We start from the raw sequence: 16,165 nt of genomic DNA on the forward strand, positions 1-16,165 counted from the left end.
CCTCCGCCCTTTTGTTCTGGGACACATTATTCCATTTTTGTTAGTCACATGTCTGTGGAACTTGTTCAGTTTGTCAGTTGTTGAAACTTATGTTCATACAAATATTTACACATGTTAAGTTTGCTGAGAATAAATGCAGTTGACAGTGAGAGGATGTTTATTTTTTTGCTGAGTGTATATACAGTATTTATATTAAAATTACTGTTACGCACGCCTCTAGTAAGAGGGAATGCAACACCCTGCTACAACTCAACATGGTGTGAAAGAGGTATGGACTGTAGGTGTCAGTAGGGATGACAAAAAGGCAGAGAATACCATTCACAAGGAATTTATTCCTTCCAACGGTAAGTTTGGGGAAAAGGGGCTGGACGGAACCAAAGCAAAGAAAGTAAATATTAAAGTCCCCTCTTACTTTACCTGCCTACCCACTACTTGCCTAACTAGCACCACCTGGTGCACTAACCAAAATACAGGGGATGGTCCACCCAGGTCTTTCCTAGTGTGCATAGACAGTAAACTACTACAGGTTATGTATGCCCGCGGGCCTCTTGCCTAAGCACTCCCTAGGTGCCTTCCCCTTCGGGAACAAATTAAACAGAATAACACAAATAAGTTCAATAATCAAAACACTGCGTCCTATTGACACACAACAGACAACCAATCAGCTCCCTCAGCAACAACGAACACAGTATATACCAAATTTCTTAGTAACAGCCAACATGCTATAGCCATCAGCCTCCTCTCAGCAAATATCTCTCTTTTGCGCAACAGAACACTGGCTTATATAGCTTTGGGGAGTCGGAAATTGGAGACAGCTGCGTCCTGACGAGGGGGCGGGGTCAGCTCTCCAATTAGCAATGGGGGCCGACCAATCAGCTGCTTGGGGTATTTCAGGAGGTCATTTCCTGAAATACACACATGAAAATACACAAACCACAACACAGAAACTGGGGAACGTAACAATTACATACATTTTAAAGGAGAATAATTAAAATGCGATACAAAAATCCATCTTAAAAATGTAACACAAAACACAACAAATAAACAGCTAAACATAAAACAAAAACACATTAAGGGTTTTACTAAATGAAAAGCTTCATAGCATCAATAGATTTCATAGCCTTCTTACAGCCCACTGGGCACACACTGGTTGAATCAACATTGTTTCCACGTTTTTCAACGAAATTAGGTCAAACCACGTAGAAAAGACACTGAATGAAGGACTGTGCGCAGTGGGAGAGCATATTTTAATGTGTCAGTAGCCTAAATTGAATTCCCTGAGTCTATCTTATTTGCAACGTCGCACACCACTGATCGAAGTCTAGCAATCCCGATGAGAAACAGACAGAACAGAGCTTGAACCAGCAACCCTGACGTTAATGGGCAAGTGCACTACCACCTGTACCATTTAGGTCCAGATCTCTACACACATACAGGCTATACTTTACTTGAATATACTAGATTAAAAAGAAGGGACAGTGCATCGAACTCAGTCCTTACCAGGTATCATTTGAATTGATTGAGATGGTTATTTCTTGATCTTATTTTGCAAATCCTCTTTGTGTGGATGGGAAATTATACCCACAATATGGACAACTGGAACTTTAATTATAGGCATCTTGCACAGCTGTGTAAATATACAATTATCACATTGGCAAGCTTTCATAATTGTATAGACACCTGTTTCCCTCGCCTCCATTTAACACCTATGGATTGTTCGCCCTCATCTCTTGCACACCAGTCTCGTTTGTTTGCTGTTTCCATGGACGCACGGCGGCTAGGTCAAATAAGTACACCAAGAAACAACATGTCCCACAATGCAGTTTGGATGCGGAAGAGAAGGAAACAACTTCCAGTTGATCGGCATTAGCGTCACGGCAGCAGCGTTAGTGTCCGGGGAGCAGCATTAAGACTTCCGGTTTTCTGATTTTGCCTTCAAAATAAAAGTAAAACGCTATGTGTATGATACAATATCAAAATAAATTGCAGCTTTGCATAGGGCATAATGTTAAAATAATGTTACAAAATTATAACTACATCGGGGAAATATCTAAACTAAAGATAATTACTACTTTATATAAGATACATTATATTATAAGGTGGAGCACATTGAGAAATGGCTGGAGCTTAAGTAAATTAATGTAAAGAAAATTATATTCTACAGACCCGACTGATCTTGCAATGGAATCTATATATGGTGTTATTTTTTGGATGACTGTGGTCTACCCAGCAGCCCTTTCTACTCCACCCATTCCATTGGTCCCAATGCAGGGCTCCCGAGTGGCGCAGCATTCTAAGGCACTGTAACTCAGTGCACTACAGTCCCTGGTTCAATTCCAGGCTGAATCACATCTGGCTGTGAATGTGAGTCCCATAGGGAACCACACAACTGGCCTAGCATTGTCTGGGGTAGGCTGTCATTGTAAATAAGAATTTGTTCTTAACTGACTTGCCTAGTTAAATACAATTTTAAGATTGCACTGTAGGCCCAGGGGCGGATATCCCGGGGGGGACGGGGGACACACGACCCCCCCATCCTGGGAAAAATATGATTTGTCCCCCCCAATATATCACTGAAACATAACTATGTAATTTAAATAATATTAATAATACGCAATGAAAGCAATTGTGCTGATTATAGACACTTAATAGCTTGTTTTTAAGTTTCAAAAGATTGCGACCCCCCCCACCCTTTGCCTCACAATGGTTTGATCCACTGCCAGTTCCTTAGCTTGCGAGGTAACGTAGAGGTCGTATCTACTGTCTGAAAGGCACTCGATGCCCGTAACTGACGTGAGGTTAATCCAGTCAATCGCGCACACACACTAGCTGAATATGCAGAGCTAGCGCGCAAATATTAACTATTAAGCTAGCTAGTACCTATTCCATTTATGTGGCGTCGTCAAAGATGGAATCTTTGCTATCGTCAATTTATTCCAAGATCAGCATGCAGATGATGTAAGTTAGTGCTTCAAAGTCCCTGTGATAAGGTTAGCGATAAACTGAACAGAACTACACTCTCTTCTACCATTGTTTTAAATATATTTAATGGTCTCGTTGCAAAAGCTAAATTGTCGCAAGGGAACTTTTATTTATATATTTTATTTCACCTTTATTTAACCCGGGTAGCAAAGATTATAGCAAACACCACTGAATTGGTGTTCGCTAGCTTTGCAAATTCAGCTATTGTTAGAAGCCAGCCAATATGAAACAAACCATTAAAATTACAAAAGGTTGCAGCATATGTTGTGTAAATGGTGAACTCATACAGCTGTCAACTCTTGTCACTGCAATCCGTTTCACATTTGCTAGCTACCTTTTAGATCGAAGCCCATATAGAATGATAGAAGATAAGATGATAGAAGCCCATCTCCTACTGTAAATAACCTACATACTGTGTGTGTGTAGCCAACCAGGTAGAAAAATGGCAGAAAAATGGCAGAAAAAAGACGGACATCAGAGTATTTTTCAGTACACCAAAACGCAAAGTAAGAACCCTAGTAGCCTAATATCTCAAAGACTAGTTGATAAAATGTTCATAAGAAAGAAATGAAATTCTAATGGAAATGTTTCACAATGATGTCATTAGGCAGAGCAGGCAACAGATGGCACACAGACAGCAGAGTTGGGGACAGATATGCAGGGACAGACTGGCAGAGACAGGGAGTCTCAGGTAAGTTTGTTGAGTCTTTGTTTGGCAACATTATGAAAGGTTCTCAATTTTTTTGACTTGTAAAATAGGAACATAATTGGAAAATGCCATGGATACCCCCACTCTCAACTTAAACTGGTGACTGAACTAAGATTTTTTAAAGGCAATGGTATTGCTGTTGTGATTAGTTGTGTAGTTTTGGGTACCGGTAGTTAGGAGTACGGCAAACACCTTATTTCTTTGGTCCCTCAATATACATTTCCATATTAAACGTAGGCTATGTGTTACAGCACTACTTTTGGTGTCCCCCTCAGGAATTGCTCTTGAGAAAATGTAATGTAATTGTCCCCTCAAAAGTTTATATCAGATTTTCGCCCCTGTGTAGGCCTATACGTTACATATTGTCTTATATAGAAAAAACTTTTCTATGTGCCGATGTAAAAGTGTTGTTGGGAATACTCAGTAGGGTTTGTAGAATCTATACGTAGTGTCATTTCATGGGACTTTGAATAATGCAGAGTGTTGCTGGACTTTTACTCCATACATTCCATTGGCCACAATATGAATCACTGTATATGAAATACTCTGTATTATTGAGAGCCCCATGAAATGACACCATATATACATTGTACAGACCCTACTGAGTATTCCCTACAACACCTTTACTGTGGCACCCAGAATAGTTTTTTTGCTGTACAAGCCTATATGTATTCCATATACAGTGATTCGCATTGTGGCCATTCATTTGAACTTGGAACATGTTTTAAAACCGACATTTAATGCAAATGTCACTTAAATATGAATAAATAAGATTCATTGTTAATGTTTAGCTAATTACATTTCATATATCATGAATAAATACAGGTTATTTACACGGTTCTACTATTACGTGGGGGACTTTTATTTTGACAAACTTCAAAATTCCATGACCAGGATGTACCTTTTCAGTGTTTCTGACGAGCCGCTGATATGATCGGCTGACAGTTCATTCGTGTTGTTGTTTTGCTCGCTAGCAAGCGTATCTAACGAAGTAATTTAGGGTGGCTAGCTTGCTAACAGTCTAAATTGGTGTTATACTGTGGTTAATTTTCAATGTGTTTCTCGTAGATTTAAAAAGTGGTATAGTTACACATGTTTATTTGACTAGTCGTGATATCAAAAGAGCTGTCACTCCTATTTAGCTCTCGTGCAGGATGACTTCTCGGCGACCGGACAGTTTTGATGGCTTAGGTTACAGAGGTAGAGATGATCCTGCTTATAGTGGGGGCTACAGTGGGAGGTCATTTAATAATTCCTCTAGTGTGGACCTGCAGAATTGGGTAACAACACCGCCAGATATTCCAGGTAGCCGAAATTTACATTTTGGTGAACGCACGCCCCAATTTGAGGCGGCCCCTGCAGCACCTGGTGCTGAAGATGCTCTGCCCACGGCTCCTCCATCCGGTAGGGGACATCATTTCAGCAACGCTTACCATTTTCATTCACAACAATGACGACGAAATCGTCACTGTGTCATTCATGAGTGTTTGAGTGTGAAATCACTGAACTTTCAACAAGCTAGCTAGCTAGGCCTGAGAGTAGTAGAGTCAGTGTCAACAATTTGGACTTTACATTACCGACAGTAACTTATGCGACATACTTCAACTTTAGCGTAACGTTACGTGTCTTGGTACCAGAAAAATACGTTTAACTTTCTTTGACTTCGCCCTGAAATCCACGTTTACAATCAGTTACCATTCATATAAATTATTCCTGTGCAGGATAGGGATTCAATGACATTAAAGTACAAAAACACTGACGAGAGCACAAACTACTGTAGGCCAAGCCTGGATCTCTGTTTTTAAACTGTTTTATGAGACTCTGTTCTTGATTGCATGTACTATTGCGCTGATACAATCCAACCAACTCATATCCAAACATGTCCAGAATTTGAACAGACTGACCACCATTTATGGGTTCAGACAATACCCTACAGAGAGAGAGGGAGGGAGTGTAGTGTAGGCCTACAGTAGGTGCATTGGATGTCTTCACAAGTGGTAGGCCTGATTACCAACAACGATGAGACAGCCTAAAGGGAGGAGGAAAATAACCTGTCCCTCAACGTCAACAAAACGAAAGAGCTGATTATGGACTACAGGAGACAGCAGAGAGAGCACTCCCCCATCCACATCAACAAGTATGCAGTGGATTGGGTAAACAGTGAAGAGGCAACTCCAGGATGCTGGCCTTCTAGGCAGAGTTCCTCGTTCCAGTGTCTGTGTTCTTTTGCCTGTCTTAATCTCTTTTTTGTTGTTGTATTTTTCACCCCTTTTTCTTGGTATCCAATTGGTAGTAGTTACAGTCTTGTCTCATCGCTGCAACTCCCGTACAGACTCGGGAGAGGCGAAGGTCAAGAGCCATGCGTCCTCCGAAACACAACCCAACCAAGCCGCACTGCTTCTTGACACAATGCCCATCCAACCCGGAAGCCAGCCGCACCAATGTGTCGTAGGAAACACCGTACACCTGGCGACCGTGTCAGCGTGCACTGCGCCCGGCCCGCCAAAGGAGTCGCTAGTGCGCGATGAGACAAGGATATCCCTGCCGGCCAAACCCTCCCTAACCCAGACGACTCTGGGCCAATTGTGCGCCGCCCCATGGGCCTCCCGGCTGCGACAGAGCCTGGGCTCAAACCCAGAATCTCTGCGATGCAGTGCCTGTGACCACTGCGCCACGCCTTAATCTTTTATTTTATTTTTATTGGCCAGTCTGAGATATGGCTTTTTCTTTGCAAGGCCAGCCGGAGTCGCCTCTTCACTGTTGACATTGAGACTGTTGTTTTGCAGGTACTATTTAATGAAGCTGCCAGTTGAAGCTGCAGCTTAATGAAGCTGCCAGCTGCCTGTCTGTCTCTCAAACTAGACACACTAACGTACTTGTCCTCTTGCTCAGTTGTGCACCGGGGCCTCCCACTCTATTCTGGTTAGAACCAGTTTGCTGTGAAGGGAGTAGTACACAGCGTTGTACCAGATCTTCAGTTTCTTGTCAATTTCTCGCTTGGCCTTCATTTCTTAGAAGAAGAATAGACGGACGAGTTTCAGAAGAAAGGTGTTTGTTTCTGCCCATGTTGAGCCTGTAATCGAACCCTGACGAGTTAAAGAAGAAAGATCTTTGTTTCTTGCCATTTTGAGCCTGTAATTGAACCACAAATGCTGATGTTCCAGATACTCAACTAGTCTAAATGTAACAGTGTAGGCTCCGTCCCTCTCTTCACCCCAACCCGGGCTCGAACCAGGGACCCTTGCACACATCAACAACTGACACCCACCGAAGCGTCGTTACCCATCGCGCCACAAAAGCCGCGGCCCTTGCAACGCAAGGGGAAACCCTACTTCAAGTCTCAGAGCGAGTGACGTCACCGATTGAAACGCTATTAGCACGCACCACCGCTAACTAACTAGCCATTTCACATCAGTTACACTCACCCCCCGTTTGACCTCCTCCTTTTCCACAGCAACCAATGATCCGGGTCAACAGCATCAATGTAGGTTCCGTCCCTCTCTTCGCCCCAACCCGGGCTCAAACCAGGGACCCTTGCACACATCAACAACTGACACCCACCGAAGCATCGTTACCCATCGCGCCACAAGAGCCACGGCCCTTGCAACGCAAGGGGAAACCCTACTTCAAGTCTCAGAGCGAGTGACGTCACCGATTGAAACGCTATTAGCGCCACACCACCGCTAACTAACTAGCCATTTCACATCGGTTACATAAAGAAGGCCAGTTTTATTGCTTCTTTAATCAGAACAACAGTTTTCAGCTGTGCTAATATAATTGCAGAAGGGTTTTCTAATAATCAGTTAGCCTTTTAAAATTATAAACTTGGATTAGCTAACACAGCGTGCCATTGGAACACAGGAGTGATGGTTGCTGATAATGGGCCTATGTAGATATTACATAAAAAATCTGCCATTTCCAGCTACAATAGTCATTTACCACATTAACAATGTCTACACTGTATTTATGATCAATTTGATGTTATTTTATTGGACAAAAAATTTGCTTTTCTTTCAAAAAGAAAGACTTTTCTAAGTGACCCCAAACTTTTGAACAATAGTATGTGTATATTTATATATTCCAGTCTCTAACATTGCTCGTTCTGATATTTCCGATAATAATCTGTGTATTGTTTTTTATTTTATTGCTAAGTATTACTGCACTGTTGGAGCTAGAAACACAAGCATTTCGATGCACCTGCAAATCTGTGTACACAACCAATAACATTTGAGGGGGGTTTGCGTGTCTTGGTGACTTTACACCTCCGACTAATACGTGTGCTTCCCCCCAGTGAGGCTGTGACCCTTGCAGGATACTTTATTCTCTGCTTGTTTGTTAACAATAAACACAATTTGAAGAGTCTATTTCTCAGCTACTTAGCCTATGATGCTCAAAATATTGAGTGACTTGCGTGACTATGACTTAATTATGTATAACAATAAGTAAGGTTTTCCATTAAATGCTGTTAGATATTCATTCACATGTATATGTTCTTTCTCTTTCAGAGCAGTTGAACCGATTTGCTGGATTTGGTATCGGGCTTGCAAGGTAATTCAATGTTTCAGTAATTCAGTGGTAGTTCAGTAGTAAAGAGATGACTGTGATCCTTGACTTCTAAAGGAAAGTAAACATTTACATTAAACAAACATTTCCGTCATTAAACATTATATATACATTATATATATATATATATATACAGCCAAAGTGTTTGGGAAAAGGAAAGCAGTAAGCCAATACAGTGCATTTGGAAAGTATTCAGACCCCTTGACTTTTTCCACATTTTGTTACGTAACAGGCTTATTCTAAAATGCTTTTTTTTTAAATTCCCCCTCATCAATCTACGCCATAATGACAAAGCAAATTTAGAAATGTTTGCTGATTTATAAAAAAACAAAAAACAACTGAAATATCAGATTTGCATAAGTATTCAGACCCTTTACTCAGTACTTTATTGAAGCACCTTTGGCATGGATTACAGCCTCAAGTCTTCTTGTGTATAACGCTACAAGCTTGGCACACCTGCATTTGGGGAGTTTCTCCCATTCTTCTCTGCAGATCCTCTCAAGCTCTGCCAGGTTGGATGTGGTGCGTTGCTTCACATATATTTTCAGGTCTCTCCAGAGATGTTCGATTGGGTTCAAGTCCGGGCTCTGGCTGGGCCACTCAAGGACATTAGGAAGCTTGTCCCGAAGCCACTTCTGCATTGTCTTGGCTGTGTGCTTAGGGTCGTTGTCCTGTTGGAAGGTGAACCTTCACCCCAGTCTGAGGTCCTGAGCTCTCTGGAGCATGTTTTCATCAAGGATCTCTCTACTTTGCTCCATTCATCTTTCCCTCGATCCCATTCCCTGCCGCTGAAAAACATCCCCACAGCATGAGGCTGCCACCACCATGCTTCACCGTAGGGATGGTGCCAGGTTTCCTCCAGACGTGACGCTTGGAATTCAGGCCAGAGAATCAGACCAGAGAATCTTGTTTCTCATGGTCTGAGAGTCCTTTAGTTGCCTTTTGGCGAACTCCAAGCGGGTTGTCCTGTGCCTTCTACTGAGGAGTAGTTTCCGTCTGGCCACTCTACCATAAAGGCCTGATTGGTGGAGTGCTGCACAGATGGTTGTCCTTCTGGAAGGTTATCCCATCTCCACAGAGGAACTCTGGAGCTCTGTCAGAGTGACCATCAGGTTCTTGGTCACCTCCCTGACCAAGGCCCTTCTCCCCTAATTGCTCAGTTTGGCTGGGCGGCCAGCTCTAGGAAGAATCTTGGTGGTGCGAAACTTATTCCATTTAAGAATGAATGAGGCCACATTATCCTTGGGACCTTCAATGCTGCAGACATTTTTTGGTACCCTTCGCCAGATCTGTGCCTCGACACAATCCTGTCTCGGAGCTCTACGGACAATTATTTTGACCTCATGGCTTGGTTTTTGCTCTGACAGGTGTGTGCCTTTCCAAATCATGTCCAATCAATTGAATTTACCACAGGTGGACTCCAATTAGGTTGTAGAAACATCTCAAAAATGATCAATGGAAACAGGATGCACCTGAGCTCAATTTCGAGTCTAATAACAAAGGGTCTGAATACTTGTGTCAATAAGCTATTTCTGTTTTTATTTGTCATAATTTTGCTAAATAATCTATAAACCAGTTTTCGCTTTGTCATTATGGGATATTGAGCTTTTTTTAAATTTCATTTTTTTTCGAATAAGGCTGTAATGTAACAAAATGTGGAAAAAGTCAAGGGGTCTTAATACTTTCCGAATGCACCGTATGTACAGTGCATGGTTGGCTGAGAGAAAGTGATGATAAAATGATTGTGGGGGCTGTCTTGTTAGACTTCAGTGCTGCTTTTGACATTATCGATCGTAGTCTGCTGCTGGAAAAATGTATGTGTTATGGCTTTACACCCCCTGCTATATTGTGGACAAAGAGTTACTTGTCTAACAGAACACAGAGGGTGTTCTTTAATGGAAGCCCCTCAAATATAATCCATTTTGAATCGGGAATTCCCCAGGGTAGCTGTTTAGGCCCCTTGCTTTTTTCAATTTTTACTGACGACATGCCACTGACTTTGAGTAAAGCCAGAGTGTCTTTGTATGCGAATGACTCAACGCTATACACGTCAGCTACTACAGTGACTGAAATGACTGCAACACTCAACAAAGAGCTGCAGTTAGTTTCAAAGTGGGTGGCAAGGAATAAGTTAGCCCTAAATATTTCTAAAACTAAAAGCATTGTATTTGGAACAAAACACTCACTTAACCCTAAACCTCAATCTTGTAATAAATAATGTGGAAATTGAGCAAGTTGAGATGACTAAACTGCTTGGAGTAACCCTAGATTGTAAACTGTCATGGTCAAAACATATTGATACAATAGCTGAGATGGGGCGAAGTATGTCCATAATAAAGCATTGCTCTGCTTTCTTAACAACACTTTCAACAAGGCAGGTCCTACAGGCCTTTGTTTTGTCGCACCTTGACTACTGTTCAGTCGTGTGGTTAGGTGCCACAAAAAATGACTTAGGAAAATTGCAATTGGCTCAGAACAGGGCAGCACGGCTGGCCCTTGGATCTACACAGCGAGCTAATATTAATCATATGGATGTCAATCTCTCCTGGCTGAAAGTGGAGGAAAGATTGACCTCATCACTACTTTTATTTATAAGAGGTATTGACATGTTGGTATTGGTCTTCCCTGTGGCTCAGTTGGTAGAGCATGGTGTTTGCAATGCCAGCATGGTGTGTGCAACGCCAGGGTTGTGGGTTTGATTCCCACGGGGGGCCAGTACAAAAAGAAAAAATAACAAAAAAAATTCATGAAATGAAATGTATGCATTCACTACTGTAAGTTGCTGTGGATAAGAGTGTCTGCTAAATGACTAAAATGTAAATGTAATGTTGAATGCACCGAACTGTCTGTCTAAACTACTGGCACACAGCTCGGATACCCGTGTATACCCCACAAGACATGCCACAAGAAGTCTCTTCACAGTCCCCAAGTCCAGAACAGACTATGGGAGGCACACAGTACTACATAGAGCCATGACTACATGGAACTCCATTCCACATCAAGTAACTGATGCAAGCAGTAAAATTCTATTTAAAAATAAACAGATTAAAAAAACACCTTATGGAACAGTGCAGCAGTGAAGCAACACAAACATTGGCATAGACACATGCATACACACACATACACACAATAACATACGCACTATACATACACCTGGATTTAGTACTGTAGATATGTGGTAGTGGTGGAGTAGGGGCCTGAGGGCACACAGTGTGTTGTGAAATCTGTGAATGTATTGTAATGTTTTTAAAATTGTATAAACTGCCTTTACTCTTCCTGGGGTCCAGCAAAATTGATGCTGCTTTGGCAGCAGCTAATGGGGATCCATAATAAATACAAATACAAATGTACAGTGCCTTCAGAAAGTATTCATAACCCTCAACTTATTCCACAATTTGTTTTGCTACAGCCTGAATTCAAAATGGATGTGAAAACAATCGGATTTAATCCATCTACACACATTATGCCATAATGACAAAGTAAAAACATGTTTTTAGAAATGTTTGCTAATTTATTGAAAATCAAATACAGAAATATCACATTTACAGAGTGAAAAGAAGAGAACCTGTACAGAACAAAAATATTTCAAAACATGCATCTTGTTTGCACAAGGCACTACAGTAATACTAAAAAAGGAATTCACTTTTTGTCCTGAATACAAAGTGTTATGATTGAGGCAAATCCAATACAACACATTACTGAGTACCATTCTCTATATTTTCAAGCATACTGGTGGCTGCATCATGTTATGGGTATGCTTGTAATCGTTAAGGACTAGGGAGTTTTTCAGTTAAAAAAAATTAAACAGACTGGAGCTAAGCACAGGCAAAATCTTAGAGGAAAACCTGGTTCAATCTGCTTTCCAACAGACACTGGGAGATGAATTCACCTTTCAGCAGGACAAAAACCTGAAACACAAGGCCAAATCTACACTGGAATTGCTTACCAAGAAGACAGTGAATATTCCTGAGGCCGAGTTACAGTTTTGACTTAAATCTACTTGCAAATCTATGCAAGACCTGGAAATGTTTGTCTAGCAATGATCAACGACCAATTCAACAGAGCTTGAAGAATTTTGAAAAGAATAATGGGAAAATGTTGCACAATCCAGGTGTGGAAAGCTCTTAGAGACTTACCCAGAAAGACTCACAGCTATAAAAGCTGCAGAACATGCTGTGCTTCTACAAAGTATTGAGTCGGGTGTGAATACTTATGTCAATTAGTTAGTGTTGTGGAGTAACTACAATGTTGTTGATCCATCCTCAATGTTTTCCTATCACAGCCATTAAACTCTGTGACTGTTTTAAAGTCACCATTGTCCTCATGGTGAAATCCCTGAGCGGTTTCTTCATCTCTGGCAACTGAGTTAGGAAGGACGCCTGTATCTTTGTAGTGACTTGGTGTTTTGATACACCATCCAAAGTGTATTTAATAAATTCACCATGTTCAAAGGGATATTCAATGTCTGCTAAATCTCAATTGAATCAATTTTAAAATCAGGCCATAACACAACAAAATGTGGAAAAAGTCAAAGGGTGTGAATACTTTCTGAAGGCACTGTGTTCACACCATGTCTTCTTCTTCCAGTCTCTTTACTGAAAATGTCCTGGCTCACCCTTGCATTGTGTTTCGTCGTCAGTGCCAGGTAAGCCTACAGTCAGCCATGCAGTATATGCCACAATTCACATGTTCAGAGTCTGTATGTGTTCCATCCTTAGGCTTTGGTGTAATCTGTTGATTCAAATCTTTCTACATTACAGTAAATAAATCCTCATGGGTGTATCACAGTTGCCCATTAGAATGCTACTTAAGGTTTTACCTCCAGTGTGCTTGAAGTAAGTATTTAATGAACTAAGTTGAAGTAAATAGTAATAATAAATAAATCATTCTTAATTCTGTTTGTTTGTGGCATCCAGGTCAATTATCACGCCAGGTGCTACCATCTTTCCCCATTGACTGCTGTCAGTGTGATGTATAATGTCACCAAGAGTCAGGTAATAAATGCTTTTCACAAACCCAAAACCCAACATTCACAAATAGGCCTAACTAATATCACAACAAAAAAATGTTCAAAAGATGTTGAAAATGTGAATTTTGGGCTAACATGTTTTAATGCCGGTATATTGTTGTGAATTGTCTGCTTGCAGGGTCCTAAGGCCTTATGGAAAGGAATGGGCAGCACCTTTGTGGTACAGGGAGTCACATTGGGAACAGAAGGCATCATAAGTGAATGCACTCCACTACCACGGTATGCGTTTACTGTTGGAGGATATTTGAGACAAGAAAACTAGCCAATGGGAATATTGCCTATATTAGTCATTGCCTTTAGTCATCGCCTGATCGCCCACCATATCTTTGACAAGACTTTGACAAACAAAAATAAAATGTTTGTATTGCTGTTGACAAAAATCGAGCACAACATCAATAGCGAGTCATCCTTTTAAATGGCGTTAGGTGTCAAACTTCCACTCACAATGTGGCCTCTAGCCACTACCATAACATGCTGGAGGTGGGTGATTATACTCAGAGAGGCCATATCTATCAGCTCCCAAGGGTTCCAGTGAGATGATCACAACGTTCCAGTACCAAAATCGAAGACCTCTAACAGCTTTAAATGAATGGAGAAAAAAACGTCATGAAACAAAACTATAGAGTATACTTCAACAATAAGTGTTCAAACAAGACAATAATTAGTTTAAACCAGTCTTTTTTTATTCTTAAAAATCAGAATCATGTTAAATCACCTTGTTTGAACATATGAAATAAATGAACACTGTTACTTACCTGGTACCATGAATAGAGGACTGACTATGCTTGTTTGTTTGTTCAGAGAACTCTCCCACAAATGGAACCCCAAGCAAGTTATTGGGCATTTGGTTCTGAAAGGGTAATAACATTTATTTTCTTTCCTAAATAATGAATGGTTTTATACTGTAAAAAGTAGTGACTTACAAGTATCAGTATGGTAAGTGATAATTTAATTGAGTGCATATTCATACGTATAAAAAAGTGTGCAGGGTAATAGAGAAGGGACTTTACATTTAGTAGCTGCTGTTATCAGATGGTGCTGATATCTTTATTTCAGTAGAATGCTTTGATCTTATGACCAGTCATTGTGTATGTCTCCTTTTTACAGTTTGACTTGTGTGGTTGCCATGCCATTTTACTCAGCAAGCCTCATTGAAACTGTGCAGGTGAGTGTGTCCACACTTCATACTTACTGTATATGAATGATGATCCCTTTGTGGTCTGTTGTATTTTGGCTGTCCTTATCTTGTCCATCTGTATCTTCTATAACTCCCCTTCACTTTCTAACTGACTTTGGATGAGTTTCCCAACAACATAAAGATAATCTTGAGTGTGAAGATCATCGTTCGTCCATTGTCTAATAAAGATAAATATGACTTTTTTTGCGAATCTCAACCTTTAACAGTATCAAAGAATCAGTAAATGTATCCATTCCTTCACAGAGCTGGTGTTTTCAATCCAAACACACATGCAGAGATAATTTCAGATCATTCTGTATTAACCATGAAATATGCGCCACCCATAGTATCCCTTTTTGTGTGTCCCCAGAGTGAGATCATCCGGGACAACCCTAGCATCCTGGACTGTGTGAAGGAGGGTGTGGGCCGGGTCATGGGAATGGGCGTCCCCCATAGCAAGCGCCTGCTGCCCCTGTGGGGTCTCATGCTCCCCACAGTGCTCCACGGGGTCCTCCACTATGTGGTGAGCTCCACCGTGCAGAGGTTGGTTCTTTTCCTCCTGCGCCGGAAGAGTCCGGCCAAGCAGCCCGTGGACGGCTCGGAGACGGTCCAGACCATGCTGGATGCCTACTTCCCAGAACTCATGGCTAGTTTTGTGGCCAGTCTGTGTGCCGACGTCCTCCTCTATCCGCTGGAGACGGTGATGCACAGGCTCCACATCCAGGGAACGCGCACCATCATCGACAACACGGACCTGGGCTTTGAGGTCCTGCCCATCAACACGCAGTATGAAGGCATCCGGGACTGTGTAAATGTGATCCGGCGAGAGGAGGGAGCCCTGGGATTCTACAAAGGCTTTGGCTCCATCGTGGTGCAGTACTCGCTACACGCCGCCGTGCTGCAGATCACCAAGGTGATCTATTCCACCTTGCTGCAAAACGCTTAAAGAAAAACAATGCAAAATATTCCTAAATGTTAGTTTGACTTGGTGGTTGCCCCTTTGATACCCTGTTTTTTTTCATTCCAGTCTGGGTTGTGCTCATTCTGGAAAATGTTGTCATTTTCGAATAACTAAAATACCAAAAGATGGCTTGATTATTTTTTCTGTCCAGAAGCACATTTCGAGTGTTTTGCAGAGAATGGTGTCCTTAATTGTCACCACTTCCACTGTGTCACAAAGCACTGAATAATGATATGTACTATGACGCATGGAATCAATAAATATCCGCAATGGTCATAGAAGGAAATACACTTAACTTGCATCTGTCAAACTAACTCATCCTGGCACCATTTATGTGAATTATCAGTCAGTAGTCTTCTCTGCAAATCACACGTTTTTTCTGGTATATCTCATCTGAAAGGATCTAACTTCTACATTGTATGAATGTGACAATTTGTTGCTTTTGTGTTTGTGTTAGCACTAGCAGAGGATGGGTTGTGCCAATTTATCCAGAAATGTATGTACAGAAAGTCTTTCAATTATTATTTGCTTTACAAGTGATAATGTATGGGTGTAGGTATCGGTAGCGGTGCGTGGGTAAAATCACTGGAGAAGCCAGAAAAAAAATCCATATTACAACCTATGTGTTGCTATGTAACCTGTTAGTTCATATGCCTTGTGACTGTGATATATAGGCCTAAAGGCCGAGACAATAAGAAGACACAGTGGCAGAATAAATTCAACCACACCTTTGTTTCATCACAA

The 16,165-nt window shown here is 41.3% G+C and overlaps 1 protein-coding gene across 1 annotated transcript; it reads left to right on the forward strand.

The window, feature by feature from the left end:
• The first annotated feature begins 4,620 nt into the window (after positions 1 to 4,620).
• Positions 4,621 to 15,711, forward strand: LOC115149338 (solute carrier family 25 member 46-like). The gene is made up of 8 exons (XM_029692125.1): positions 4,621 to 5,095; positions 8,197 to 8,239; positions 12,842 to 12,899; positions 13,171 to 13,248; positions 13,402 to 13,502; positions 14,085 to 14,141; positions 14,391 to 14,448; positions 14,831 to 15,711. The coding sequence occupies exons 1-8, from the start codon at positions 4,846 to 4,848 to the stop codon at positions 15,404 to 15,406; spliced, it is 1,221 nt and encodes a 406-aa protein (XP_029547985.1). The 5' UTR covers positions 4,621 to 4,845; the 3' UTR covers positions 15,407 to 15,711.
• Positions 15,712 to 16,165: the final 454 nt, after the last annotated feature.

The sequence above is a fragment of the Salmo trutta genome, chromosome 15 (assembly GCF_901001165.1).
Source record: "Salmo trutta chromosome 15, fSalTru1.1, whole genome shotgun sequence".
Taxonomy (NCBI): domain Eukaryota; kingdom Metazoa; phylum Chordata; class Actinopteri; order Salmoniformes; family Salmonidae; genus Salmo; species Salmo trutta.

Excerpts from the sequence above, each read along its gene's own strand:
- LOC115149338 (XM_029692125.1), top strand. The coding sequence starts at position 4,846 with ATGACTTCTCGGCGACCGGACAGTTTTGATGGCTTAGGTTACAGAGGT. Across the intron at positions 8,240-12,841 it reads TTTGGTATCGGGCTTGCAAG|TCTCTTTACTGAAAATGTCC; the intron begins GTAATTCAATGT and ends TTCTTCTTCCAG. Across the intron at positions 13,249-13,401 it reads ATAATGTCACCAAGAGTCAG|GGTCCTAAGGCCTTATGGAA; the intron begins GTAATAAATGCT and ends GTCTGCTTGCAG.